General features: G+C 47.9%; 1 protein-coding gene across 2 annotated transcripts; it reads right to left on the bottom strand.

Annotated features, from left to right (window-relative positions):
• Window positions 1-1038: 1038 nt before the first annotated feature.
• On the bottom strand, window positions 1039-26094 carry Slc15a4 (solute carrier family 15 member 4). Of its 2 annotated transcripts, none has more exons than XM_050146641.1 (8): window positions 25506-26094; window positions 17445-17734; window positions 13353-13521; window positions 12924-13001; window positions 12511-12616; window positions 7507-7662; window positions 5579-5737; window positions 1039-2117 (listed from the first exon to the last, which is right to left on the bottom strand). In XM_050146641.1, the coding sequence occupies exons 1-8, from the start codon at window positions 26052-26054 to the stop codon at window positions 1969-1971; spliced, it is 1656 nt and encodes a 551-aa protein (XP_050002598.1). In that variant the 5' UTR covers window positions 26055-26094; the 3' UTR covers window positions 1039-1968. The 2 variants fall into 2 exon arrangements, with proteins under 2 accessions (XP_050002598.1, XP_050002597.1); XM_050146640.1 differs by having other exon boundaries at window positions 12511-12679; window positions 25506-26093.
• Between the last annotated feature and the right edge of the window lie 1106 nt (window positions 26095-27200).

The following is a 27200-nucleotide window of genomic DNA, read 5'->3' as shown; positions in this document are numbered from 1 at the left end:
ACTGCAGGTAAATCTGCAGACACATAGGACTGCTGGTTAATCAGATACCCACCAGGCTCTTTTCCTGAGTCTGACTACCATGGCAGATCACTCCCAAACTTGAACTTGGGCAGCTCGTTAATCCCAACAGACATGGGGGCCAAGGGAAGGGAAGGCCACTCATTCTGCTCAACACCAAGCCAGCCCTCCAGATGCCATCCTCTGGGAGCTATGGAGACATCAGTATAGTCACGGGGACTCCCATCACAGGCTGCTGCTATCCACAGCTGGATGTACCACTCACTGAGTATGGCCGATCCTGAAGCCAGCCCCATTATGGTCTCATTAGAATGACGGATGCTCTTACCACTCAGCAAGTGACAGGGGTAAAAATCAAACCCCAGGAGCTTTGAGGCAGATCACACAGACCCTTTTCATCACACAGAGGTCCCTTGCAAGCTGCCATGCTTGTCTCACAGAGGGTGCTCCCTGGGTGGTCAAAGGGCTGAGGAGGCCATAGGTACCTTGTCCAGAGCACACATGGGGGAGGCAGAGCTCCTTCTTTCACGTAAATACAAAAGATTCTGTGACGGAGACTTACTTTTAAAAAAATGACATGCTTTACTTGGGGTCAAGGGTTGCATGTGTCCCAGTGGTGTGTAGGTCACTCATGCAAACTGGTTCTTTCCTTCATTCATGCCCACAGGTCTCAGGCTTGGTGGCAAGTGCCTTCACCTGCTGAGCTCTCTCACCAGCCCTAGAAAGCCTACAATGGAACAGGAGGTTAAGATGTCAGCACCCAGCTTCTCCTAAGATGTAAGCTGAGCTCTGCAGAACTACCTTCCCCTTAAAACAAGAACAAGGGGTACGGTGGGTTTTTTTCATTCCAAATCCTTTCCACCTGGAGTGTGAGAGGCAGAAATGTACTTGAACACAGTAGCTCCAGCGCTTGCTTGGCCAAGGGAATGAAAGGCTGAGCTGGCAGGAGCTTCTGTCATGAAATGAAACCTATAGAGGGAGTCAAACAGGCAGAATTCGGAGAAACCACCCAGGAAGCTCTTGTCATGTATGAGAAGCTTTTATAAAATTATACAAAACACAGCAACACAAAGAACAAACTCCAGGTACATCAGTAACAATACAAAGGTGGCAACCAGCCAAACAGCTCCAGGGCTTTCCCACTCACCCCTGCCTCCAGCCTCACCCACAGTCAGGTTCTAGGAGAGGATCTGCCTGTTGTGATTTCAGTCTTCTGCCAGCTGCTGTCTGGCTTCAGCAAGGACATGGTGTCCTCAGGATTACTGATGCATGTGCTTAAAAAAGCACATTGGTAATTCAAGAACTTAGTCCCACTGACCACGGTGTGGGATCTCAGCACTCAGGTGGCAGACAAAAGGTGGCCCCATGTCTGAAGCCAGCCTAGTCTAATGAAGAAAGCTCCCCTACCTTGCCAACAAAACCTACTTGCAGATGAGTCTACACTACTGACCCAAAGGCCTTGGCATCCGCAAGACCTGTGACAAGAAAGAAACTGAATGGAGCAGTGCTTCTAGGGACCCTCATGCCATCGACCAGTTTCACCTCTAAAGAGAATCTCCTACCCCTTGATGGAAGTGCTTGCTGATCTTAGAGGAGACGCTATGAGGAAGAGTAACAGTGTTTGTAAGGAATAAGGATGCCAGTAGCAGAACAGAGGACTCAAACAGAGAAAGCATGGCTGGCTTAGGACTAGCAGAGCCTTTCAGTGAGCCCACATTCTCAGCCCCATGCTTCTCCCCTGGCAGGCCCAGTGCACAGGAGACTGATCACAGTAAGGCACTCCCCACACTCATCTGGGCGGCGGGAGGGGGAAGCCAGTCCAGATAACATGCAGGTTCAGAAGTTGTGTCACCAACGCTCCCTCAATGGGCCTGCTGGCAGTGCCCTGGCGGTTAGCAGGCACTGAGGCCTTACAGTCTGCAGAACCTGTGAGCATGCTGGCTGGCTGCATCAGGTCCTTGTGCTGGTGGGCCCCCCATCCGCCCTGGCTCGCTGGCGGTCGTACTTCACAGACACGATGAGGAAGAGCAGCAGTGTAGCTCCCTGGATGGCGGCCAGCAGGAAGAAATAGTAATGCAGGTGGCAGCTGTTGATGTTCCCTAGAAGTGAGCAGACACCTCCTGGTGAGTGCACTCTATGGACAGGGCACCTTCTCACTGGCTCTTGGCCACCTGAGAGAGTACTCTGCACTAGCCACCTCCCTTCCAGGGGCTCTTCCATTCGGATGAAGTGAGGGAGGAAGGTAGCTGTCCTGGACCCAGCTCTGACCCTGGGCTGAGAAAGACTGGTAACTTCTCAGAGAAGGTTCATGATGGTAACTTGCATCTGTAACAATCCTGGGAGGGAGTGGCATTCTGCTCCTGACTGTCTGCCATGGCATTCACTTCTACCTTTCTGAGGTGCTCTCTCGTCACTCCACTTAAGGTCACTCTCTACATTCAGGACAGCAATGCTTGGGAGGATGGGCTAAGTCCCTACCTCAGCAAACACTGCAGGGTGTTGAGCATAGAATGGTCACAGGGTACGGCCTTCCCACATGACAGGCAGCAATGAGGACATAACCTCCCACTAGAGCAAGACAGATGCTTTTTCCAGTCTTAATCTCTTCCAAGTTTCAAACAATGCCCAGGTAGCCCTGACTGCTGTAACAGACACATCCTGGTCTCATTAAAGCATTGTCACAGCTTTTACATCACCCAAATGCTAAACAAAGAGGACGGTGCAGGTCAGGGCCACAGACTACGGAGATCAACAGCCAGGCTGGGAGGTGCGAGCCTATGGTCTCCACTGACTGGGTGAAGCAGCGACAGCTGCAATGCTGCCCACCTGGCACAGTCACTTCTGTAAACCACTGTTCCTCAAGGACTACTTAAAAATCCAGCACCACCACTACTTAGCACTGACCCAGGACCAAAATAACAAGAGTGGCAGGATGACCTCCTGGCTCCTGTCTCCATGAGCCACAGGTATCATTCATGTCACCGGGGCCAGCCAAGGGGCACAGTCATACTCTAGACGACTTGTCCCACAGAAGGAACTGGCACACAACTAATGCTGTGGCTGGAAGTTGCTGAGCTTTCTGACACATGTTTCAGTGTTTATTCAGAAAATGAGACTTTGACTTCCTCTCCCTGACATCTTTTTATGTTGGGTTATTCTACATGCCCTTTTACTACCTGAGCAGATGCTTATTGGCATCAAATATCTAGCAAGGAACATGAGCAAGTACAACACACATGTTCCTATAAGAAACATAAATATATGCAAGATTCTGACCCAGAGGGAAGGACAAAGGTCCTAAGTCTGCCCGGAGTGGAAGAGCCCTGTTACCCTGAACCTCACAGTCCAAAGACTGATTCAGTCAGTAAACGGAACCCAGCTCTGCCTGTTCCCTCATGGTCAGTGACACCTATCCTGTCTCCTCTGTGACTGCAGGGGATGGACACTTGATCCAACTGTGACAAGGTACCAATGATCTAATTTTATGTGCAGTGTTGAAGCTGGCAGGCCAGGTGGACAGTGTTATGTCCACACTGTCAGCCCCAGAGCAGAAAAAGAGCCCAGACTCATTTGGGAATTTGCAGAGAATTCAAACATGTACCCATCACCCAAGAAGCACTTGTCCTGGGCAGTCACAGAAAGAAGATCATAATGAGGGGTTAAAAAAAAAAAAAAGTTGTTTCATCAGACTCCTGGTCTTCTGAGAATGAAATGGAAGGCCTGAACAGCAATGCCCACCAAAGCTCCTTCATGAAGCCAACACTGGAGACACCAATGTCCATCAGGGCAGAATGAACAAGTTCACTGACACAAGCCTGTAAGTGAGTGGCACTCGGGATCAACAGGGCGCCTCTCAGAACAGGAGGTACTCGAGGCTGACTCTTTGGGAACAGAATGTGTCCTGTGCAGGGTCATGGTGGTTAGCAGAGACACAACAAGGTTCTGAGGTGACCTTAGACAGCAGTGAGACGGTGTAAGGAGTTAGAGAATAAGAAACAGTGCAACTGAAGCCTAGGGAGTCTTGAACCCTCACAAGGACTCCTTAGCCTGCTAGGGACACTACATAAGCTCTCAATACCCCTCTTCTGCAAGAATGCTAACATAGGACAGGGGACAGTGAGGGAAAGGCCCAGTGGCTGTGCACCTGGTGTGAGAAGGGGGTGCTGGCTTGGAGCTACCACCCCCTTCATCTGATCTCTCTCCAGGTGACACCAGGGCCTCTGGCAGCACTGATCCCATTTCCTAGTGGAAAGTGAGGCTCCTGGGGACTGCCTAGCACTACCTTGAACACAGCAATCGAACTCTCCAAGGCTTAGGTACAGTCTATCAGAAACAAACAGAGGGGGATGTTAAGACACTAAATTAGTAAATAAGCTAGGAAGGAGTGTACTGCAAATGGGGATAACCAGTCAACTCTGCACACAAAGAATGAGTCTAAGATAAGGCAGTTCCCACTTACAATCCAGAACTCGGGAGGCAGAGCCAGCATTATTGCAGATGAGTGATGTGGTGTCCCCTGGTGGGCTTGGGGAGGTCCCCTGTGAGATGCATTGTTTCCTTCACCCCAGCCCCTTTGGACACTATCTCACTACTGTCTAAGTAGGAATGGTACTCCTGCACTTTGAGGTCACCCTGGGCTACAGAGTGAGACCCTGTCCCCACAAATGATTGTGGACTGGCAGGATGGCTCAGCAAATAAAGACACTTGCCATGCAAAGTCTTGGTCTAAGACTAATCCCCAGATCCCACAGGGGGAGGAGACAAATAGCTCCTGAAAGTTATCCTCCCTCCATGTACCACGACAGCCACCTGCCTGTGCTATGTGCACATAGAATAGTGAATATTTTTAAACCAAATAGTAATTAGAATCCTGGTCTCTTTGATGAACATTTGGGAAAGTCTACACCATGCAGGCTGACTCCATGGCACCCAGAACCAATGAGGCATTCCAGGGCTGCCACCCTCCCAGGGGGATGAGAGCAAGGGCAAGTCCCAGACCAGCTGACGGATTTACAACTGACCTCACATAGCTAGAGTCAGTTACAGGCATCTAAGGGAGGGGGTTTCAGCCTTCTGAACATTACCCCAGGGCCTTCCAAGGAATCCAATCCAAGGCTCTGGAAATCACACCACACTACTTCCAAAAAACAAATTCCTGACTTTCCCAGGAATGCAATAAAAGTGGGTAATATCAAGCAGGGAAATGCTGACATTATGGCCCTCTGGGAACATTTACTTGTTTAAAAGGCAAACAATGCTGCAGCTCCTGTTCACCCACAGCACTGCAGAGCTGCCCAGAGAAACATCCAGCAGACTGAGAACAGTATTCACTGACAAAGCCACTGTCTGTCCTAACATCCAGAATCCAAAACTTCAGGTTGACACAGGAACTGCCATGCAGGTCTTCCTCACCTGACACTGCAGACTGTGCTGAGCTGGATGCAACAGCTGACAAGGCAGTGCTACTCACCGCAAACTTCAACAACAGAGGGTTTGGGCCAATGGCCTCTTGGGACAGCAGCAAGCACCCTGCTTTCCATCCCAGACATTAGAATCTTACCAAAGTCTGTGTGGCTGCTCATCCACCCAATGGCCTTGAGAGACACCAGGGCTAACAGTCCTGAGCCCACAAATGACCCGATGCCAGAAAAGAAGAAAAAGAGTCCCATAATGGCGCTCTGCATGGACTTGGGAGCAGCAGAGTAGGCAAACTCCAAACCTAGAGAAAAGGAAAAGGAGGGTACACTGAGAAGATTACCATGGTCACCATGAGGTCACCCTCAGTCAGCTTCCCAGCAGCACACGCAGGCTCCACTGAGGTTTGAGCACTTTCGGAAAGACTGTCTCCTGATTGGAGAAGTCAGGACTAGGTGCTGGCCACTCATTCTCATGACGACTCTTAAAACACATCAAAGAACACCACCATTCTCCCTTAAGAAGTTTTACAAGGGGGCTGGAGAGATGGCTCAGTGGTTAAGAGAATTGCCTGCTCTTCCAAAGGTCCTGAGTTCGATTCCCAGCAACCACATGGTGGCTCACAACCATCTGTAATGGGGTCTGGTGCCCTCTTCTGGCCTGCAGGCATACACACAGATGTAATATTGTATACATAATAAATATTTTAAAAAAAAAGTTTTACAAGACAGACACATGTCTCATACCTGAAATCCTAGTATTCAACAGGCTACAGCAGGAGGATTCTTGCAAGTTTCAAGTCAGTAGGACTGCAGTGTTAGAGCCTTTCTCAAAGAGTCAAGAGATCAGGGGCTGGAGAGATGGCTCGTTCGCTAGGAGCTCGGGCTGCTCATACAAAGGACGGGTTCTATTTCCAGTACCCACATGGAGGCTCACAACCATTTGTGACTCCAGTTCCAGGGGATCTGATGCCTTTTTCTGTCCTCCATGGGAACTACATGCATGTGGTATACATACATACATGCAGGCAACACACCATGCATATAAAATGAATCTTTGAATAAAAAGTCAATGATATGTTCATTTGTATTTTAATAAATAAAGCTTGCCCGAAGATCAGAGTAAAATAGCCCCACTGGTCAGCCTTACAGACCAGGCAGTGGTGACACACACTTTTAGTCCCAGTAGCCACACTCGTTTGCCATAGAAACAAGGCAGTAGTGGTGGATGACTTTAATTCTAGCCCCAGAGAAGAATATAAAGCAGGAAGAGACAGCTCACAGTCTCATTCTGAGATTCCTGGAGGCAGAATTGCCATTTTGGACTAAGGTAGAGATAAGAGACAATGGCTGGATGTTTTGCTTTTCTGAACTTCAAGTTGAACCCCAATACATGTCTCTGGGTTTTTATTATCATGCTATAAGTCTAGACTTGAATATGTCTGGGGGGGAGCTCTCTCCATACGGACCCTACTTCATAATCAACACAGCATAATAGGTTCAAGCACCTATAGACTGAGATTCCCAATGACCGGGTGGAGCAAAGACAAAACAAAGCCCACTGTCACTAGTTAGAATTCTGCCAGGGTTTGAGAGGTGAGGCACCAGCATGCTCCTCTTTCCCTCCCTCTAGGAAACGGAGCATCAACAGTTCCTCTCTTCACACTGCGTTAGCCGATCTGCACTATCGCCTTGTCCTTGCAGAGTCTTACTAGTGACAGAAGCCCACGAGGACAAGCTCTAACTCGGGTTTGCTCCTTCATGTAAGTCTGTGCCAGAAGCACAGCTGTGTTCTGCCTAGAGATTGGGGACACAGAGGTCCAGAGGAAGCCTCCCACAGCCACTTCCCCTTCCTTTCTAAGGCACACACAGGGCAGGTCATGGACTCATGAAAATATCTTAGGGAACACTGGTTTTACACAGGAAAGGGCAGCCTCAGCATGAGGATTATTATTTACTAATTCATGCTGTAAGCCACAACCCTACCCCACCCCCTCCAAGCACCATGGCCCTGCTCAGGAAACTGCAGGGTACAATACAGACAGTCCCAAATGTTACCAGCATTCAGTCTCACCTGCTATACTTGCAAATATCTCACTGATGCCAATGAGCACATACTGTGGGATCTGCCACCAAATAGGCAGGTCAGCAGCATGGTATACCACACCACCAATGGTCTGGTTGATGGTCTTCTCCTTCACCAGGTCCAGTCTTTTACTCTCCAGGATTCCTGGAATTGAGAAGCAGGTTAGTGGAGCACTAAGGCTGTCACTGAGCTAAGTCTTCAGTGTATTACAGGCATTTATCAACAAGCCTGAGAGGTGTGAGGATGGAAGGTGACCATGACAGCTTTGTATGCAGATTACAGTTGTTATCCATCTCTTCCTCACAGGGAAGTTCACTATGTTTAGTTTAACCCTCAAGTTAAACCTCTTTCTGGTCATCTTTTTAAAACTGGGAGGATGCATGAGGATCTGCATGCAGCTAATGGTCACTGGGGGAGGCAGATATATTTCATTCATGGCATAGCCACTGTGAAGATACCCATGCTCCTGTAAGCAACCCAAGTCTCCAAAAACAACACCACAGGCACTGAAACAAAAAGAATATCCTGAATTAATCAATGTGCATTTCTAAAAATAAATGCACCTAATTGTCTAGATGAAGCTCAAAAACTTGCCTAGGTTCAAGAAAATAAAACAGACTGTGAGCAGAACCAAAATGAAGTACCCCACGTTAAAGGCCTGAGGCTCCAGGAGAAACAACTCAGCAGGAATAGTGAAGGGAACACCTTGGAAACAATCACTGGGAACCTGAGTAACAAGTTGGTGCTACTTCATGACTGTGCCATGGTAATACCTCCCCCTAAACCCCCAACAAAGGACTGATGATCTCCCTCAGCTCTACAATATGAACTATCACTACCAAAAGCACAAACACAAACCTTAGCACCAACGTGAAAAGCCCCAAGTGACTTTCAGATCAAATGGAAATCAAAGCAAAGTTCTGGGACAGTGAGACATGTCAGTGTGTGAAGGCAAGGTCACCAAGCCTGATGACCTGAGTTTGATCCCTACAGCCTACATGATTGAAGAGAACTCATCTAGGCAAGTTGGTCTTTGATCTCCATACATGTGCTGTGGCCTGCACACCTCTACCCCCATAGGAACACAAAATAAAAATTTTAAAGTAATAAAAACAAAACTACAGTAAACATACTTAACAAAGTATAGCTGTAACAGGAAAATTCTCAGCATTATTTTTTTTTCACCATTAAACAAGAAAGAGGGGTTGGGAAGATGGCTTGGCAGTTAAGAGCACTTGCTGATCCTGCAGAGACCAGAGTTCTGTCTCCAGATCAATGATCAATAGCTTAGAATCACTGGTTACTCTAGTTCCAGAGGATCCAATGCCCTCCTCTGGCCTCTGCAGGCACTGCACACACATACCTGCACACACACATACAATTAAAAATAAGGGACTGGAGAGGTAGCTCAGTGATTAAAATCATCTATTAACCCTGCAGAGGACCCAATTTCAGTTGCCAGAACCCACAGCAGGCAGCTCACAATTCTGTAAATCCAACTCTAGGGATCTAATATTTCTGGCTTCCATGGGTAGCTGGGTAGCTGCACTCATATACACACACACGTAAATGAAATCTTTCAAAACAAATCTTAAGGCCAGCAGTGGAGCACTCGGGAGGCAGGCAAATCCCTTGAGTTTGAGGCCAACCTGGTCTACAGAGCAAGTTCCAGGACAGTCAGGGTTACTCAGAGAAATCCTGTCTCAAGGAACCAGAAACCAAAACCAAACTATCAAAAAACTTTAGTAAACATCTAGAATTGTGAAATTCCTAGAAGTTAATATGTCAAAGTGGGGGTAGGGTGTAAGCATTTCTCTTGGTCACCAAAGAAAGAAAACCTGAGGTCACAATTACTTGCTGCTAACACATGTACAATGAACATGTACGATTACCCGCTGCTAACGCATGTACAATGAAGCTTAGTTTGTGGCATTACCACTGCCACTAGCTGTACATAAATAGCAGCTAACCTGACAGTGGTTCTTTGGGCCACTCTGGCCAGAGCAAGGAACATACTAATCCGGAAGAAATATACAGTAATTTCACCCAAACTGCTCAGCAAAAGCAGCATAAACATGGGGGGAGGGGGAGGCAGGGGAACTTATCAGAAGACAAGGAGGAACTATTTTATTTAAAACAATCCACCAAAGTCTACAGAATTTTAAGAAAATCCCACATAAAAGCCACAGAAGCCACCAAAATATGCAAGGTAGTTAGGAACATACTTAACAAAACACATACAAGATAAAAATGAAGAAAATATAAGTAAATGCAAGACACTATAAATAAAATAGAAAAGTGACTTAGATCTGTTCCAAACCCTAGAAAAACTGTGCTCACAGGAATAGAGATAGTAAGGAGCTGCAGTGGGGACTTAAGCATCAGTAAGGAGATATAAAATAGTGATAGACTGTATTTTAAGCCTTCAGGTAAAAAGAGGAAGAAACAAAACACATAGCTGGGTGTGATAGCTATACCTGTAAGGCCAGCATTCAAAGGATAAAGCAGGAGGATGATCAGTCTCAGGCAAGTATGGACTACATAACAACCTGTCTCAAACACATAATCAGAAGCTGAAGAGGTAGCACGTGTGTTGATCTTGCAGGACCTGGATACCATGCCCAGCACCCACAGGTAACTCTAGTTCCAGGGGACCCAACACCCTTTTCTGACCTTCATGGGGCAGTGCACACACATATATTCAGACAAAAACATCCACACACATAAAATAATCAAACTGTTTTGTTTTGTTTGGTTTGGTTTGTTTCTTTCTTTTTTTAAGACAGGGTTTCTCCATGTAGTCCTGAGTGCTGAGATTAAATGCATGTGCCACCACCACCCAGCTAATAACCAAACTCTTTTCTTTTTTTTCTTTCTTAGAAGTCCTGGAACTCACTCTGTATACCAGGCTGGCCTTGGACTCACAGAGATCCGCTTGCCTCTGACTCCTGAAAGCTGGAATTAAAGGTGTGCACCACCAATGCCCAGCTTTAAAAAACACAAATTTTTTTAAGGGGAAAAATAAAACCTAATACAGGGAAAAACTTTCTTTTCCCTTAAGCCATCTTGGAAAGCCCGTGGCCTACCCAATTTGCACCTGAGGGCCTTTGGAGCCAGTTGCCACTGACAGACACAGTGTAAGCGGAGTTAAGTCCTGTGTATGGCAGGTACAAGGTGAAGTGTTAGGTTTCTACTCAAAGTCTGTGGACACTCCTCAGTCCTCCACCCAAAAACTGCAAAACTGCCTGTGTGCAGCAGTAATGGCTGTCTCCGATGAGGTGCTAGACTGTGCCCCTCAATTCCTGACAGGATAGCTCCTTCCTATGTCTTACGAGGGCAGTTTCTTGAGAAGACACAGCTGCATACTACGTGGTCTCTACAGGCAGGTTGGAGCTGCCTAGATTCAGCTAATGCTGGACCCTATGAAACACGTACTTTCCTGGCACTTTAAAAGACCTTAGAAAGGACAGAGTCTAAAAGATAAACCTGTTTCCAGAACTGATCTACCCACAGACCAGAGGACAGCCCACATGGCTCTGAGGACAACCATTTAAGGAGCCTCAGCCATGCATGAAACTGAAAGAAAAGAGGCTGTATAGAAACCTATCACAGAGCTCTATGAGAAAATGCCCCTGAAAAGAAGGAAGGAATCAAAAGCCCTTCTGACACCCAGCTGGCACAACTGCAGGATGCAGGGCCCCCACCCACGAAGAGAAGTTGAGAACAAAGACAAGCCATAGGCACTAGAGGCAGACAGACAGAGATTCCTTCCAGCCCAGAATTCCCAAAGACTACCCTGCGTCCCCAATTCATGTGCTCTGCTTATTTCTTTGCTAACTTATAAAGCAATGTGTCACTCAGATAAACCTCACTTTAATTATGTGTTTGATCAACAGAAAATGCACTAGTTATTTTAATAACCTAGCACCTGAAAGATGAACTTCTTAAGCTGAGTGATTTTTTTTCTTTTTTTTTGTTTTTTTTTTTTTTTTTTAAAGATTTTTATTTATTATGTATACAGGGTTCTTCCTGCATGTATCCTGTAGTACAGAAGAGGACACCAGATCTTATTACAGATGGTTGTGAGCCACCATGTGGTTGCTGGGAATTGAACTCAGGACCTCTAGAAGAGCAGCCAGTGCTCTTTACCTCTGAGCCATCTCTCCAGCCCCCTTTTTTGGTTTTTCAAGACACGGTTTCTTCGTATTGCCCTGGTTGTCCTACAATTCCCTCTGTAGACCAGGCTAGCCTCAAACTCACAGAGATCCACCTGCCTCTGCCTCCTGAGTGCTGGGATTGGTTGTGCCCCACCATCAGCTGGTGGGACCGATTTCCTTAAGCCCGTGAGCACCATATCAGCAGCATGTTCTGCTGTGACGGCAGAGGCATTTTCTTAAACTCCCTTCAGTAGAGCTCAGTACCACGTTCCTCAGACCACAACTGTGTGGAAAACGCTTTTTCCCTGCCATTATATTGTTTTATGGTGCACCAGTTTCAAATCTCAATGAAGGCAGGACACTCACACTGAAAAGGAGATTATCCCAGTCTCATTCACAAACAGAAACAAAGATGGAAACAGGAGTATCTTAGGGCACTGTCCCTTGAAGTGTGGTGTGGGGCCTCAGCTGCTAAGACTTTTGTTGGGAGTTTCCTAGGAGCCTTAACAATCCCACAGACCTTTTTTTAGGTTTTTTGTTTTGTTTTGTTTTGTTTTTTGATGCTGGGACACCTGCAGGCTCCAACAACTGTGAGATTCAGAAGCTTCCACAGAATGTCCTCTCATTCCCACTGTCAGCCCGCAGCCTGGGGCCGCAGCACACGGCAAGTCTACCCAGCCCTACAAGATGAAGGTTTGCCCTCAAACGACACGTGTGAAATGAACATCTGAAGATGAAGAGTCACCAGCTGCTCAGTGTCTTCAGCACAATACACTAGCAGAAGCCATGCTGGGAGTGGAAAGAGAAGAAAAGAGGCAGGGGGGGGGGCGCTCACCCGCAGCAAAGGCAGAGCACATGACGAAGAACATCCCCACAGCAATCCTCTTCAAGGAGGATGGGAGCAGGCCGTGTCTTCTGAGCACTGGGTCCACTAGCTTGTCCTTCAGCGGGATGAGCAAGAGGATGAGCACCGCATCAAACATGGTGAGCCAGGCTGCAGGCAGCTGCACAGAGTACGGCATTAGCTGCATTACAGCAGCTCCCCAAACCACCCGGGATGCTTCAACTAGAGATAATGACTGTGTCCTGAGCTGGGGGAAGGGCTGGAATCTGCCAGTACTAAGTTTAAAGGCACCGGTCAACCCAATCTCAGCAGGCTGTAACCAGTCAGGAACTAGTTCTAGTGGCAGTGTCCCAGCTACCTGTGGCAGCTGCAGAAAGGAGTCATGTCACCTCCAGATCTCTTACCGTGTGATGGGTAGTGGTGATACTTGAGATTTCTGGAATCTTCAAATGAAGACTCTGTAAAACGTATGTAGTCTGCATCTGGATAAAGAAAGCAGATGGTACAAGTAAGCCGGCAGAGCCTCTCCAAGCCTGTGTACAAGCCCTCCCTCTTCTAGATGACTCCTCCCACCTCTCAAACTCAGACGTGGCAACTACTGGGTCACCTTAGAGTCTCTTTGAGAAGAGCTGCCAGGAAACCAAATGAGAAGCTAGAGGGTCCAGACAACCAGATGTACCCAACTCTCAGCTGCCACCTGGGAAAGGTTTTCCAATATGAAGCAGCCAATCTGAGTCCATGGCTTCAAACTGTGGCAACTGGTGGCTAGCCCTGAGTCCTGCACTGCAGCACCTGCCATGCGGCTGGGGAGGCCAGACACCTGCAGCACTCACTTGAAAGTACACAGTCCAGTAGGGAATCAGAGCCAAGAACACAGGCACGATCTTGACCAGGGCTTTCACGTCTTCCACTTTGTCCTCTGTGAACGGCCCTCCACGCGACATCTTACATGAATCAAACAGACTGTGTTTAGAGGATTGCTGAAAGACTCCAAGGCCTTCACTTTGGGAGACAAAATGAAGGAATTAGTTTACTTCCACCCCCAGGGACATCGCTCTGGTAACAAATCACTTCTGGGGTGTGAAAGCGGCTCTCTGCACTGCCCTGCTTTAAGTCCTTCTGTGACTAACTGTGGACTGCCCACACAGCTCCTATGGCTGACCACAGGGCCTTTGGACAGGGCAGCTCTGTCTAATGAACCCACATGGACGATGTATCAACTCATGCAGCTCCACAGGGCAGCAATGTGGCCTGGACTTCTATCCAACTGACAGCAACCCATGTTTCCTGTGACTACACTGGCTTATCACACAGGCAGACAATTGAGGGACTAGAAGGTGCCTTGATGGCAGGGAAAGCAACATCTCTCTCAGGGTAAAAGGACAGTATGAAGTAAAGAACCATGAGAGATATTATAGCATGCCTGTGGGGAACCAACAGAGCACTCGCTCACTCTCCTTTATCACAGGCTTGGGAAGTCCTCCAAGGCTCTTACTGGCCCATTTCGAGGAGGAAGTTAGGACAGAGACCACAGACGAGACAAGAGCTGAGTCAAGACTCTAATGTCTCCGAGTTGGGGTCAGGACAGGAGTGAGACCTTCCTGGCTTAGAGGGATATGTTTGGACACCAACAGCTGTGGGTCACGCCCCTGCCTCTCTGCAGTTTTTACAAAATAAGTGGGGCCCTGAAGATAGCAACAAGGTCTTTCCCGGCTACACAATACCAATATGGACTGTACAGAACTGTGCACTGTTGACCAAAAATAACAGGAGACACTCAACCCCACCAAGAGCCTCCCAATTCCACCCTTTTGCACTGGAGTTTATAATCCTATGCCCTATTTCACTAAATGGTCACATTTAAATATTTTTTCTTATTTTATATGTGTGGTTTGCCTGTATGTTTTGTCTGTCTCCCTATGGAGCCCTGGCTGTCCTGGAACTTGCTACATAGACCTAGCTGGCCTCAGGCTCAGAGATTTGCCAGTCTCTGCTATAATTAAAAGCATGTGCCAACACACCCAGCTTGCCTGCATATATGTGTATTGTATGAATGCCTGCTGCCCTCAGAGTCCAGAAGGGGACAATGGATCCTCAGGAACCAGAGTTGTGGAAGACTATGAGTAGTGGGAATCAAACCCAGGTCCTTGACAAAATTAGCAAGTACTCTTAACTGCTGAGCTGTCTCTCCAGCCCCTCATTTTTATCCTACAAAGCTTATGCACTTAATGTGAATTCCAAGCTGGGGAAGATTGATAAACTAGAGTCCATATCTTAGTATGTTAGCCAAATTCTGATGAAGTAAATACCTATGACTACCCAGTACCACATGGACTAGGTGTGAGGGACACTGAGTCACAGGTTCCTATACTTTGTCTTCATTTGAGAACATCTCTAACTCCTTCAAATTCCTATTTATCTCTAGTTCCCATATACCTGAAGCAGGCAATACCTCTATTAGTGATGAGCACACACACTAATGATGTATCTCTGAAACACATCGATGCCAAGAACCAAATCCCCTTGGCACCAGGCTCTCACAGGTCACTCAGAGCCTTTCAGTGTTGTATATCATTACAATACTTTAAAGTTGATGAACCAGGGTATGGCTAAAGCAGTGGTTCTCAACCTGTTGGGTCACAACCCCCTTGGGCGCTGAAGGATCTTTTCACAGATATCCTGCATAACAGATATTTACATTATGATTTATGTAAAAATAATTTATGATTTATGCAAAATTAGTTTTTGAATGAAATAGCAACAAAAATAATTTTATGACTGGGGGTCACTACAACATGAGGAACTGTATTAAAGGGTCGCACTGTTAAGAAAGTTGAGAATCTATGGTCTAAAGCCTCCCAATCACCAAGTGAAGTGGCACACATGTAACCCCAACACTAGGAAGGCTGAGGCAGAATAATCACTTCTTTAGATATGAACCCAGTACAGAGCCAGCCTGGGCTACATGAGACCCTGTCTCAGAAAAAAAGCTCCTAATCCACTTGCATGGTTAGTGCTCTAATCTGTGACATAGAAGCCCCCACAGTCACAGACAAGAGCCCACTCCTCCTACAGAGACTGTGACTCAGTTTCCCTGTACCTGTGTCCAAGTTCTGAAAGGCTAGGTGCACAGTGCACCCCCCTTGCACCTGTCAAAAACTCTGCACAAAGGCACTCCAAACAAGCGTCCTCGCCAGCTCTACTATAGTACGGTGATGATGTGAACCCAGACTGTCAGGTCTCATCTAAAATCAGCACCACTGCCCTCCAAACACATCACCTAGACCACACACAGGGACAGGGCCAAGAGTCAGACCCATGGAGAACAGGTGTGTGGCACTTCTGGAGCTCTTAAATCCCACTCCAGAAACTCCCATAGCACAGTGAAAGGTTCCATCAGGTACTAGGCTGCTAAGAGCCTTACAACAATCCTAAGAGTTGTCCAATCCCCTGGGCAAACAAAGTCAGGCACTGTAATGTCTCTGAACTACCAGGTTCCACAGCAAGCTCATACAATTTATTGACTTTCCAAACCTGTCTGTTTAGTTTTGTTCCAAAGATTTCCAAAGTTGAAGCTGAGAAAAAGGCAGACTGCTCAGTCTCCCCCTTCCTTTGTCATGTGTGCACTGAGATATCCCAAAGGTCCTGGAGTAATGCTGGACCCTGGCTCCAAGGTTCTTATCAGGGCTAATGGCAAAGGGCTGTCCTGCCCATGGCTAGCAGTCTAGATTAGAAACAGCTAAAGTCTGCAACACTGCTTCTGTCTGGCTAAAGTCAGGTCCTAGCAAACACCAGGATCAGCTGGAGCTGGGTGACACCCAGCTTTGCAAGCTCCTCAGTATTAGTCCCCTTCTGGGCAGGGTCTGAAAGCCGCCAGAGTAAACAGTAGATTCACAAAGGAGGTTGGACAGTCAGATTTCACACAGGGGACTCATGCGCCATCAGCACAACCACAGTAGTCACTGTGTAGCTTCAGTTCTGCCACATAGAGGCTTGCAGTACACCAATAACAGACACAGACAAGCATGGGCGAGACTATGCACCGTAGCCTGTAGACCATTTTCACAACCAGAGCCACCCCACAGGTGGCCTAAGGACAAGGAATCCATCTCTGCTCACTAACTCCTGGAAAGCCTTAGGCTCAGTAAATCTTTGGGAGGGAGCTGACTACCAAGGTCCAGGAGCTTCCCTGAACCTTGGTTCTCTCTGCCTTGACTGCTCTGGTGACTCCAGTACTGCAGGCTGTCTAATGTCACAACCACCATCAATGGACCAGTTTACTCTACACAGCAGTCTGCAGAAAACACAGAGACATCTAAGTCCTCCTTAGGCCAATTTCTCAACTCCATTAATCTGCACAGAGCAGGACCATGGGTCACCATCAGCAGCAGAAGGGAGTAGATCTCAGAATATGGCCCTTTCTAAAAGTCCCAGGCTTGGGACAATCAGCACTGAGGCTGTGCAAGTCCCATTCGAGTAAGGGTAAATGTTCCCCTAATGCAGCTCAAGCATGTTTGTGTTCCCCTCCATCAGAGAGTAGCTGCCATAGCCCTGGATGAGGGACGCTATGCTGACCAAGAAAGAGACAGCAGCTTCCCTTAGAGATAAGTACTGACAACACACACAGCCTAAGTTCTCATTAACACAATTCTGTGTCTAAAGCACGTGATGTGTCTCCATGGTACTCTCTGCAGATCCCTTTCTTCAAAATCTGCAACCCAACAGCATCAAGGCATCCTTATCCATGCTGGCAGTGAGGAAGTTGGGCATAGAGTACTGAACTCAGGGTTCTGCTAACTGAATGGCAAGGTTTACACCACACACTTTCTCAATGAAAGCTGGCTTGGGGATCAGACACACGAGCCGTACATCCCAGACTTCAGCTGGTATTTTATCTGCAGGAAGTGAAAAGTTGTGCAACTCACCCACTTCTCCGCTGCCCACCTCTCTGGGAGCAGCAACTGTAGGTGAGAATCCTGAACATGTCTGTGAAGGCGCTGCCATCAGGAGGCTTGGTGATGAAGACACTCTGGCCACAGAGGAAGACCAGGAAAGCGATAGCCACGCAGACAGTGGGAATCAGGTAGCCTGTGAGAAAGCTTACATTCTGCTGAATATAGGCAATGCCTCCTAATGACAGGATCGCTCCCAAATTAATGCTCCAATAAAACCAATTGAAAAATCTCCGAGTGGCTTCTGGACCACGATCTTTGACCTAAAGTAACAGGGAAAAGAAACGTGTAAGAACATGTGATCTTCTACATTTTTCATCTGTTCTGTTAACACAATCTTTAGTGTTTTTAATACTTAAATGACCACCCAGCCACCCACAGCAGCTACATACAAGCCGTGCCCCAACACCAAGTACCTAGTCATCTCCATTACGAGAGCAGATACAGGTGTCTCAAGTCTCTGCTCTCAGAAAACAGTAGGACACAATCAAAATGCTATTTACAGATCCAGCCAGTCTCTCAACAAAAGACATCAATCATTCCAGGAGCTGAAGCCCACTCCAAATGCAAGGAATTCCTAGTGTTCAAAGTAAGCAGACCGCCTACCTTGAAACCAGCGGATATGATCCTTAAAACAAGTTCCAGAACCTACAGCAGAATCATCATCTTGGATTATCAGGAGCCTGCACTTAACTGCTCTGCGCTGTCATATGGAGCTCAGGGCCTCGCTGAACTTAGCACAAGTACTAGGACATTGCCAAGTAGGCTGTGGCTCCATGCACTTAAGTAAGGATTACTCAGAGGCAAGGCATGGAGCCCAAACATCAGAGTCTTTGATAAGCCTACAACTAAGCTTTAGGCATAGTAAACAGTTACAATCACAAAGTAGTTTTAGATTAGAAAGGTTATTCAGTGCCAGTGATACACACCTGTAATCCCAGCATTTGAGAGACAGAAGCAGGGAAATCATGAGCCGGAGGCTAGCCTGAGCTACCCAAAAGATCTCATCAACACACTCAAGAAGTGCTCAAAAATCGGCCCCAAGCTAACTCTCCCTTCAGATGAACACACACACACACACACACACACACACACACGCACGCACGCACGCACGCACGCACGCTAGCGCGCGCAAACCTTCTGCAGATCCCACCTGGCTGGTAGCTAGGCGAGTCAGGCCCAACCTGGCTTCTTCCACCTGTGCTTTTTACATCTACACAGACACTCTCAGGACAGGACAGGTCCTAGTCAGCATCATTCTGCAGTTTCATTGCACAAATGGTCTTGAGCAAACCCACAGCCCAAGACTGACTTGAACATATACAGACACATCCTTAATGGATGGATAGGGTTAAAATTGACTCCATAGCACCTCTTCTGATCCACAGAGCAATCTCCTCTCTAGTGCCAGGAGCAAAGCTGCCAAGTACAACATGCAATAAGACTTCTGCTTGGCACTCATGGTTTCCTACAGAGTATTTAAGATTAAGGTGAAGGTACAAATTATACAGTCAAAACTGAGCATCCCTTGACAATTATTAAACTCCAAATGATAGCTACTGTGTTGGCAAGTCCTTTGCTTGAATTTAGTCAGACAGTTATAATCATGTCAAACTGAAAAATCCAAGTTGTTGGCTTGATCTTTCCTTTCTTCAGGGCCAGGGACTTAACATGGTCCCTGCAGATATTAGATATGACCTTTACTACTAAGTGCCATCGCTAGCCCCCAAATCAAGCAAGCAAGCAACCGTAAGGATTTTGTTGTACACACATCAGTTCTGAACAAAGGTTCCACTGAAGGCAGACATCACGGCAATCGTTTATAGTCGCAGTTTCTTACAGAGGAGGCACAAGCTTTTAAATGTTACTCAACAGTGGACACCAATGTCCATGACACAGTGGAGGCAGGCCAGAAGAAAAAAAAACACATGAGCAAAGAAACAGAAAATACATACATACATACTTTCTGTTTTGTTTCATTTTGTTTTTTGAGACAAGGTTTCTCTGTGTAGCCCTTGGCTGTCCTCAAACTCAGAGATCCACCTACCTCTGTGCTCCCCCCCAACCCTGCCCCAGTGCTGGGATTAAAGGTGCGCCACCACTGCCTGGCTCTTTATTCTTTATATATACACTGTACTTTGTGTGTGTTAAATATCACATACACATAAACATGAAAGGGAAGGGGCCAGTTTAAAGAAAAAGAAAAGCAAAAGCAAAAGCACTTCTTTGGAAATGGGATCAGTAGTCCAGGCCAGCCTCAAACTCCTGGGCTTTGATGATCTCCCTGCTTCAACCTCTAGAACTGCTGGAAGTACAGACATGCACCACAACGCCCAGCACAAGACATTAGATACTAACTGAAATGTTCCAAGCCCTTCCCATCACACATCACAGGATCACATACATCTTCCCACATTCATAGAATCCAAGACAGTAGGAAATACTTATTCAACTGGCCTAGCAGAACCCTAACTTAACCCTAACATAAGCAAAAGTCCTTATGCCCTTTGTAAACTCGGTGGTCAACTGACTTTACTGTTCAAGTTTCCAGCCACAGTTGCTTCATAAAAGGAGGCCTACTTTCAGGGCCTCAGTAGCCACACACCATCCGTCAGCATACAAACGGAACTGCTGCTGACTGAGCTGTCTGTCACATGCCTCTCCTTGCCTTTGGCCAAAGGCCACAGCTTCCCAATATACCAGTCGCATGACATCATGACATCACCACATATCCTGCCAAGGCTGAACAAGCTCCCCATAACCCCTCCACTCCCCATGAAAACACTGCAGTCAAATAGAGAGGAAAGGTCAGCAGGCCAGAAAGAATAGGTTTGACGGTATCAGATTTGCAGGAGCCTAACCTCTCCCCATTGGAACAAACACCACCCTGGGTGTCCTGATGCCATGTTTCAGCACAATCTCAGCACTCAGAATCTCTGCTGAAGCAAAGAATTCCTACAGTCTGTAGAGGAGCCTGACTCAAAACTAAAGCAAACCACAAAGGCAGTACTGTCTACTCTACCTGCATGGTAGCTTTTACCTCGTAAGGTCTAAGTAACCCAGGGTGGGTTCCAACTCCTTATGTAGCTGAGGCTGGCTTTGAAGTCCTAGGCCTCCTGCCCTGCCTTCCAAGTACTGGAGTCATAGACAAGCACCTAGCACTCAGCTCACTATTTCGAGTATCACCAACCAAGAATGATTGACCTCTGGCAACTGGTAAGTACTGGGAAAGGCAAGGGGCAGAATTTTGCTTTCAAATGAGAGTGACTTATAGATTTGCACTCACTTTGAAGTGACCTGGTACTTGTGATCACAGCCACAGCCTGGCCCATCTCCCACATGAGAGGGCACTCTGGCAGCACCAGTTAAGAGAAGCAGAAGCACCTTAAAGACAGCAGCCCACTCCTCTAAACAGGAAAGGCCAGCAAGAACTGCCCCAGGCAGAAAACATTGGCACAGCACCCTTCCAGCCATCAGGCTTCTCCCACAAAGTAGCTGACGCATTAGAAACAAGGGAGGTCTTGAAATCTCCCTCAAAGAACAGTCATGAGGCAGCAGACAGCAAGTGCCTCCTTAAGGATTCCAGTTACCTGCTAAAGATGCAACTTACACACCACAAGATGAACCTACGCGTGGTTCAAGGTCTCTCGCAGTCTCAGAGCTGTCAAACCACCACTGCCCTGGCCAGAAGCCCATGTGTCTGCTTACTCACTGAATGTTCAGCATCCTTTACTTACTGAGGTGCTCATTACATCCCTGGGAACCCTAACCTCTTGCTGTGGGTGGGTAGCATGTTCACAGAAGACAGACTGCGGTAAGTCAGCTGTTCATCAGTAGAGGGGCAACACCTTACTTTTCACTGAAACATCTCAAAGTTATAGAAAAGTTGAAAAAAAAAAAGGAGGATGTGTCCTTCTCTTACATTTTTAGCTCTCTAACTTCTGTTAAAAACAAAAAATACTGAGCCAGCACAATGAGATGGCTCAGCAAGTAAAGGCATTTTCAGCAAGCTTGAAAACCTGAACCCCATCTCCAGAATCTGAATGGCAGGAGAGAATCCACTCTTGCAGGTTGTTCTGACCTGAAATGCACAACATTGCCATGAACACACACACAAATAAAGACAGAGGCAGGGAAATCTCTGTGAGCTCCAGGCCAACCTAGTCTACCTAGAGTTCCAGGCCAGCCAGGGATACACAGAAAGACCTTGTCTCAAAAACACACACGTAAACAAAAGAGCTCACTGACCTCACACCACCATTCAGAGGCTAATACAGGTTGGATGGCCCATCTGGGCTACTTAGTCAGTCTGAAGACAGCATGGACTACACAGAAAAACCCCAGGTCAAAAAAATAAAATGGCCAAGAATGGAGGGGGAGAGACGTGACTTGGGCAAAGGCAGGGATATTAGTAGTTCAAGGTCATCTTCTACTAGTAAATTAGAGGCCAGCCTCAGCTACACGGAAACCCTGTCTCAAAAATATAACAAAATAAAACAAAAACCCACAATCAGAAAACAAAACCAAAACACCAGAGAGCCAATCACTGAGCACATCCAAGTGGCTGTGAAGTTTCTCTAGGGTCCCAGATCCAGAGGGTCTCTCCTCCAGATGGTGTTAAGTGTGGAGATTCTGGAGACAATTCCAATTATTACTCTGTGGAAGAGCACCTATTCTTAGCTACAATGATGTATGCAGGCTGGGACCCACTCACAGTGACCCTCACAGGAGCCATTCAACAGGCCTGCTAGGGAGAGTTAATCAATGGTCTAGTATCTACTGGAGAACACAGACTGTGGAACAACTGGGCCTGGACAGACAGTCACCCCATGCATACTACAACCAAAGCTTCTCAAACTGTGTGTGTGAAACTTGGCAACAGTAACAGGTTGCTGAATGCACAAGGACCAAAAACAAACTCAGAATCAATGTTCAATGGACCCGAGATGTTCCTGGCAGGGCTTGCCCACGCTGCATCCTGTGACGTCTGTGGCCTTGATTCCACAGAAGGACCACTTGCACTTTACACTGCACACACTGACATACCTCATGACCACAACAAATGCTGCCTGATACTCCCTGGCTAGACTTGACACTACTTCATACTATGAGCTGCACTGTTTCCACTGCACAGAGAACGTTTTTCTGCTCTCACAGAAGCATAGTGGCTTAATTCCAAACAGCCAAGACTTTGAATATGTCCCTATCAGCTATCACTTTCAAAAGCTATGGCTTTGGAATGTATCAAGCTGTGTAAATACCCATCTCATTTCTGTACAAATTGGACTTCATCTTTAATAAATAGTAAGTTATTCATATAGCAAAGAACTGCTTTAAAACAAATTTATGATTTGGGTGATACCAGTTAATGTTTGATTTGAATGTCTATTTTAGACTCTGAGTCACATAAGTTCTTGGGTGAAAGGGGCTGTGAGTGCAAAGTCTAAATGAGACTCAAACTATGCCAACGTGGGGATGCACAGTAGAGGTACACTTTGTGTGGTATGGCCCAGTTTGCTGCTTACTTTCCTGTCGATGTGATAAACACCATGACCAAGGCAACTTATAGAAGGAAGGATTTATTTTCCAGAGGGCTAAGAGTCCATTATAGCAGCAAATATGTGGGCTCCAACAGCAGGTATTAATCTCAAATAAGGCCCAATCCCAGTAACACACTTCCTCCAGCAAGGTCACACCTAATCTTCCCCAGTCACCAACTAGGGACCAAGAATCCAAATATATATGAGACTTATGAGGGTCATTTCTTGCAAACTACCACACCTAGGCTTAAGACATTCGGACAGAGCTAAAGTGCTTTGACCCTGTGTCTTCATATAGCACTAGACACTAAGCTCATTGGAACAGCCCCTGTGTTAAAATTCTAAAGTGACAACTACTTCTTTTGCTTATATTTTACTTTCACGAACCACTGTCTTGCTCTGTAGCCCGTAACAGCCTAGAGCGATATAGACTGAGCTGGCCCAAGTTGTGGCAATCCTTCTGCCTCAAAATCTGAAGTACTGCAGTTACTACTTCTGTCACAGTTGAGATGTGCCCTCACTGAATTGGTTAGCTTTGTGGACCATGTATGTAAACGAGGCTTCTGAACACGGCCCAGTCCTATATTCATGGTGCTACTCTCTGAGCAAATGATTTTACCTTGGTCACTTAAATTTCAGGGCTCCTTCCCTGCAGTCACAAAGAACCCTCTAGCAGTCCCTACTGCACTCCTCCCACTTCTGAGTCCACCCCTTTCTTCCAGGCCACTATCTCCACTCTAGGCCACATGCACCAGCTGCAGTCTGAGCTGTGTGCGTGCTCACCCACCTGCCACACAACCCACTTTTTTTTTTTTTTCGGTTTTTCGAGACAGGGTTTCTCTGTGGCTTTGGAGCCTGTCCTGGAACTAGCTCTGTAGACCAGGCTGGTCTCGAACTCACAGAGATCCGCCTGCCTCTGCCTCCCGAGTGCTGGGATTAAAGGCGTGCGCCACCATCGCCGGGCTCACAACCCACTTTCTACGGCAGCCACTTGTAATCTCTTTGCAATGAGACAACATGTGTCAGGCTTTAGGAGACATCTGGCCTCTATGACTACTCGATTCTACAAGTCTAGGGGAAGCAGGGGAGATGAGTAAGCAGGAAAGAGCAGGACCTTAAAGAGCTTTATCCGCAGAGCCTGCCATTCCAACCCCACATAATTTCCACTGCTTACAAAATGACTCGATTTGCATTTGACCACTAGATCCATTCTTAGCCTGTGAGAGCCCTAAAAGGGGAAGCTGAGCAGCTGAGGCACCCAGACACTAGCAGATCACTTCTGCTCTCCAAAGCTTTGGCTCCTCCTTCATCTCTTGGTCTTGGTGTTCAGAGCAACAGCATGGTTTTGGACTTTCCTACCCAGCCCACCCCAAAACAATGAAGATGATGTGGGCTGGAGAGATGGCTTAGTGGTTAAGAGCATTGCCTGCTCTTCCAAAGGTCCTGAGTTCAATTCCCAGCAACCACATGTTGGCTTACAACCTTCTGTAATAAGATCTGGTGCTCTCTTCAGGCTTGCAGACATACACGCAGACACAATACTGTATACATAAATAAATAAATATTTTTTAAAAAATGAAGATGAAAACTAAGTGTTTGCCCGTACATTTGTAAACGGAAAACTGGGGCAGTGGCGGGTCTTCGTACATGCATACAATCCACATCTCTACAACTTCAACTTTTCTTTCAGATTTTAACCCAAATGACTCCGCCATTAGAAAGAACCGTCTCTTGAAATCCACCCTGGCCATCACATCATGAATAATCACCTCATTGGGTGAAGCCCTTCCTACCATCCAGATCACACCTGCTTTCTGTCTACTCAAGGGCTTCCACCCACACTACAAGCAAGTTCCTCCAGAGCAGAGGGTGGGTGTGGTTCCCGCCCCTCTTTCTGTGCTGTACCAGATGCAAGGGCAGATGTGGATACAGGGTCCTGCCGGAGAGTATGAGGCTCTCTCTTTACCAGTCATGAAACTTGTGCGAGGTGTGGAATGCATACTTGTGGGCTCCTTTCTCACCTGGCTTAGAAGTAGCCTTGCTCTCCCTCCTACCGACCCAGCTGGATCACTTTACAAGGAAATGCCCCCACCCCTGACAGGTCTTCTTCCTCCCGTCCCTAACTAGAAGGAAGAGATCAGAGGCAGGTGATCTTACCTACACTACAAGAGAGATTCCCTGGCCAGGAAGTATCCCCCTCCATAGCCTTAATCTTTCTCAAGATGTGAGGTGCAGGTGACCGGGTTGGGGAGCTTGGTGGGCAGCTCCTTGCTCTCCCATCAGTCGCTCAGTCAAGTGTGTAGGTTAAGGTATAGGGGTGGCTTCTTCCATCAGTGGAGAACCCTGGGGCATGTGCAGGCACACAGAATACCGGGTCGGTCCCCGTATCTTCAGCGTAGCGCACCCAGTGCAAAGTCAGGCATTGGTTCAGGTAGGCGTGGTGCACGGTAGGTGCAAAAGCAAAACAGGGAGGACGGGGGCGAGTCCGGCTCACCTGGTCCGCGCCGAAGGGCGTTATGTTGGCCTTGACCGTGGCCACTCCGAGTCCCACGAGCACCAGCCCCGCGAAGGTGGCCGGAGCGCAGCGGCGCGCGGCGACATCGGGACACACCGCCGTGCCGTTGGGGAAGGGAGCCGAGCAATTGCGGACGAGCTCCGGGCTCGGGTCCCCGCAGAGCGCGGCGCGCGAGCGGGGCGCGGCCAGCAGAGGGAAGGCAAGCATGCCGAGCAAGTAGAGTGCCAGGCTGAGCAGGATGGCGCGCGCCCGGCCGAGCTTCGCGTCGGCGAGCCAGCCCCCGAACGGCGAGCCCAGGTAGGTGAGGCCCATGAAGAGCAGCAGCGCCTGGCTGGCCTGCGCGCCCTCCCAGTTGAACGGCGCGCCATTCAGGAACAGCACCAAGTTGGCCGTGATGCCGTAAAAGGCGGCGCGCTCCAGCAGCTCGGCCAACAGCACCGCTCCGCACGCCGCGCGCCGCCCCGCAAACGCCCCGGCCGCCGCCGCACTCCGCCGCGAACCAAGCAGCGGCGCCCGCTCACCCTCCATGGCTAACTCCCTGAGTACCAGGTTGCCGAGCTCTCGCGAGAAAGCGCTCCCCGCCGCCTCACTATTGGGCAGGAGGAGGACTTCCGGTCCGGCCCCGGAAATGAGACAAAGCGTGGCGGCTGCTTGTTGTTGAGATGCCTGGAGGTATTGTGGTTCCCATTGCTGGAGGAGCCCCACGGGGAAGTTCGAACCTTACGCTCTGAGGTTCCGGAACCAGGCTGATGTCCTAATCCAGGTCACCTGCGTTTAACTCTTCTCTCCTTCCATCTTCTCTGGTACCCGGGGTCAAGTCTAATTCCCCTGAAAGTGTCGGCGTTCTCTCCCTATCCGCTAGCTTTTCTCAGTCTGTTCGGCTGGAATCTCTCCCTCACTCCTGATTGATCCGGCTATTCCTTCTCCAAACGCTGCCCTCTAAGAAAAACCTGCCAAAAAGAAAAGTCCAGTTCCATGGCGGTGGCGGCTGCCCACCAGAAGCTGATAGCTGCTCAAGACCTCGCCTAAAAGCTACCATAGTTGGGCACCATCAACCCCCCCCCCACACACACACACACACTACATCTACAGGGTATTTAAGTCCCCTCCTTTAGACAGGCCGTGTGATTTTGTTTTTCTTTCCCCCACCCTCCACCTCATCGCTGGGGACTGGAGGGTCACCCTGGAGTGCTTTGCCCAAGTAATCCTGGTCCTTTGCTTTTTAATTCAGCTTGATCTGGCTTACTACTACGTCGGCGGCGGAGAAACCTGTCATCTTGGTGCCAGAAGCCCGGGAGGAGTTGAACCTTCCCTGCCGGACAGACCCAGTTCCCCGACCGCGTGGGAAGCCACTCTTCATTTTATCTCATTCTCTTTTTGACAGGACCGACTTTTGATACCGCTCCAGGCAGCACCAATCCTCTTCGGAGCAAAGACCATCTACGATGGATGCATTGCTCTAGTCTTCACTCTCCAGCACAGGCTTGGGAATGGGCAATTTCTGGTCTAGACCTGATCCTCAGTCACCCCTGGGGTGTCTACTGCAAAATTTATCCAAATTGGGCTGTCAAACACTATACGTCCAGAACACCTTATTTCCCTTTGCTCTGTGACCTGGCCTCAATACGCCCTTGATAACCAGTCAAGATGGCCACCAGAGGGAACTCTCCAACA

This window comes from Alexandromys fortis, unplaced genomic scaffold (genome assembly GCF_014885135.2).
Source record: "Alexandromys fortis isolate MF-2015 unplaced genomic scaffold, M_Fortis_MF-2015_v1.1 scaffold_56, whole genome shotgun sequence".
NCBI classification, from domain to species: Eukaryota; Metazoa; Chordata; class Mammalia; order Rodentia; family Cricetidae; genus Alexandromys; species Alexandromys fortis.
This window is presented reverse-complemented; position numbering and strand designations above follow the sequence as displayed.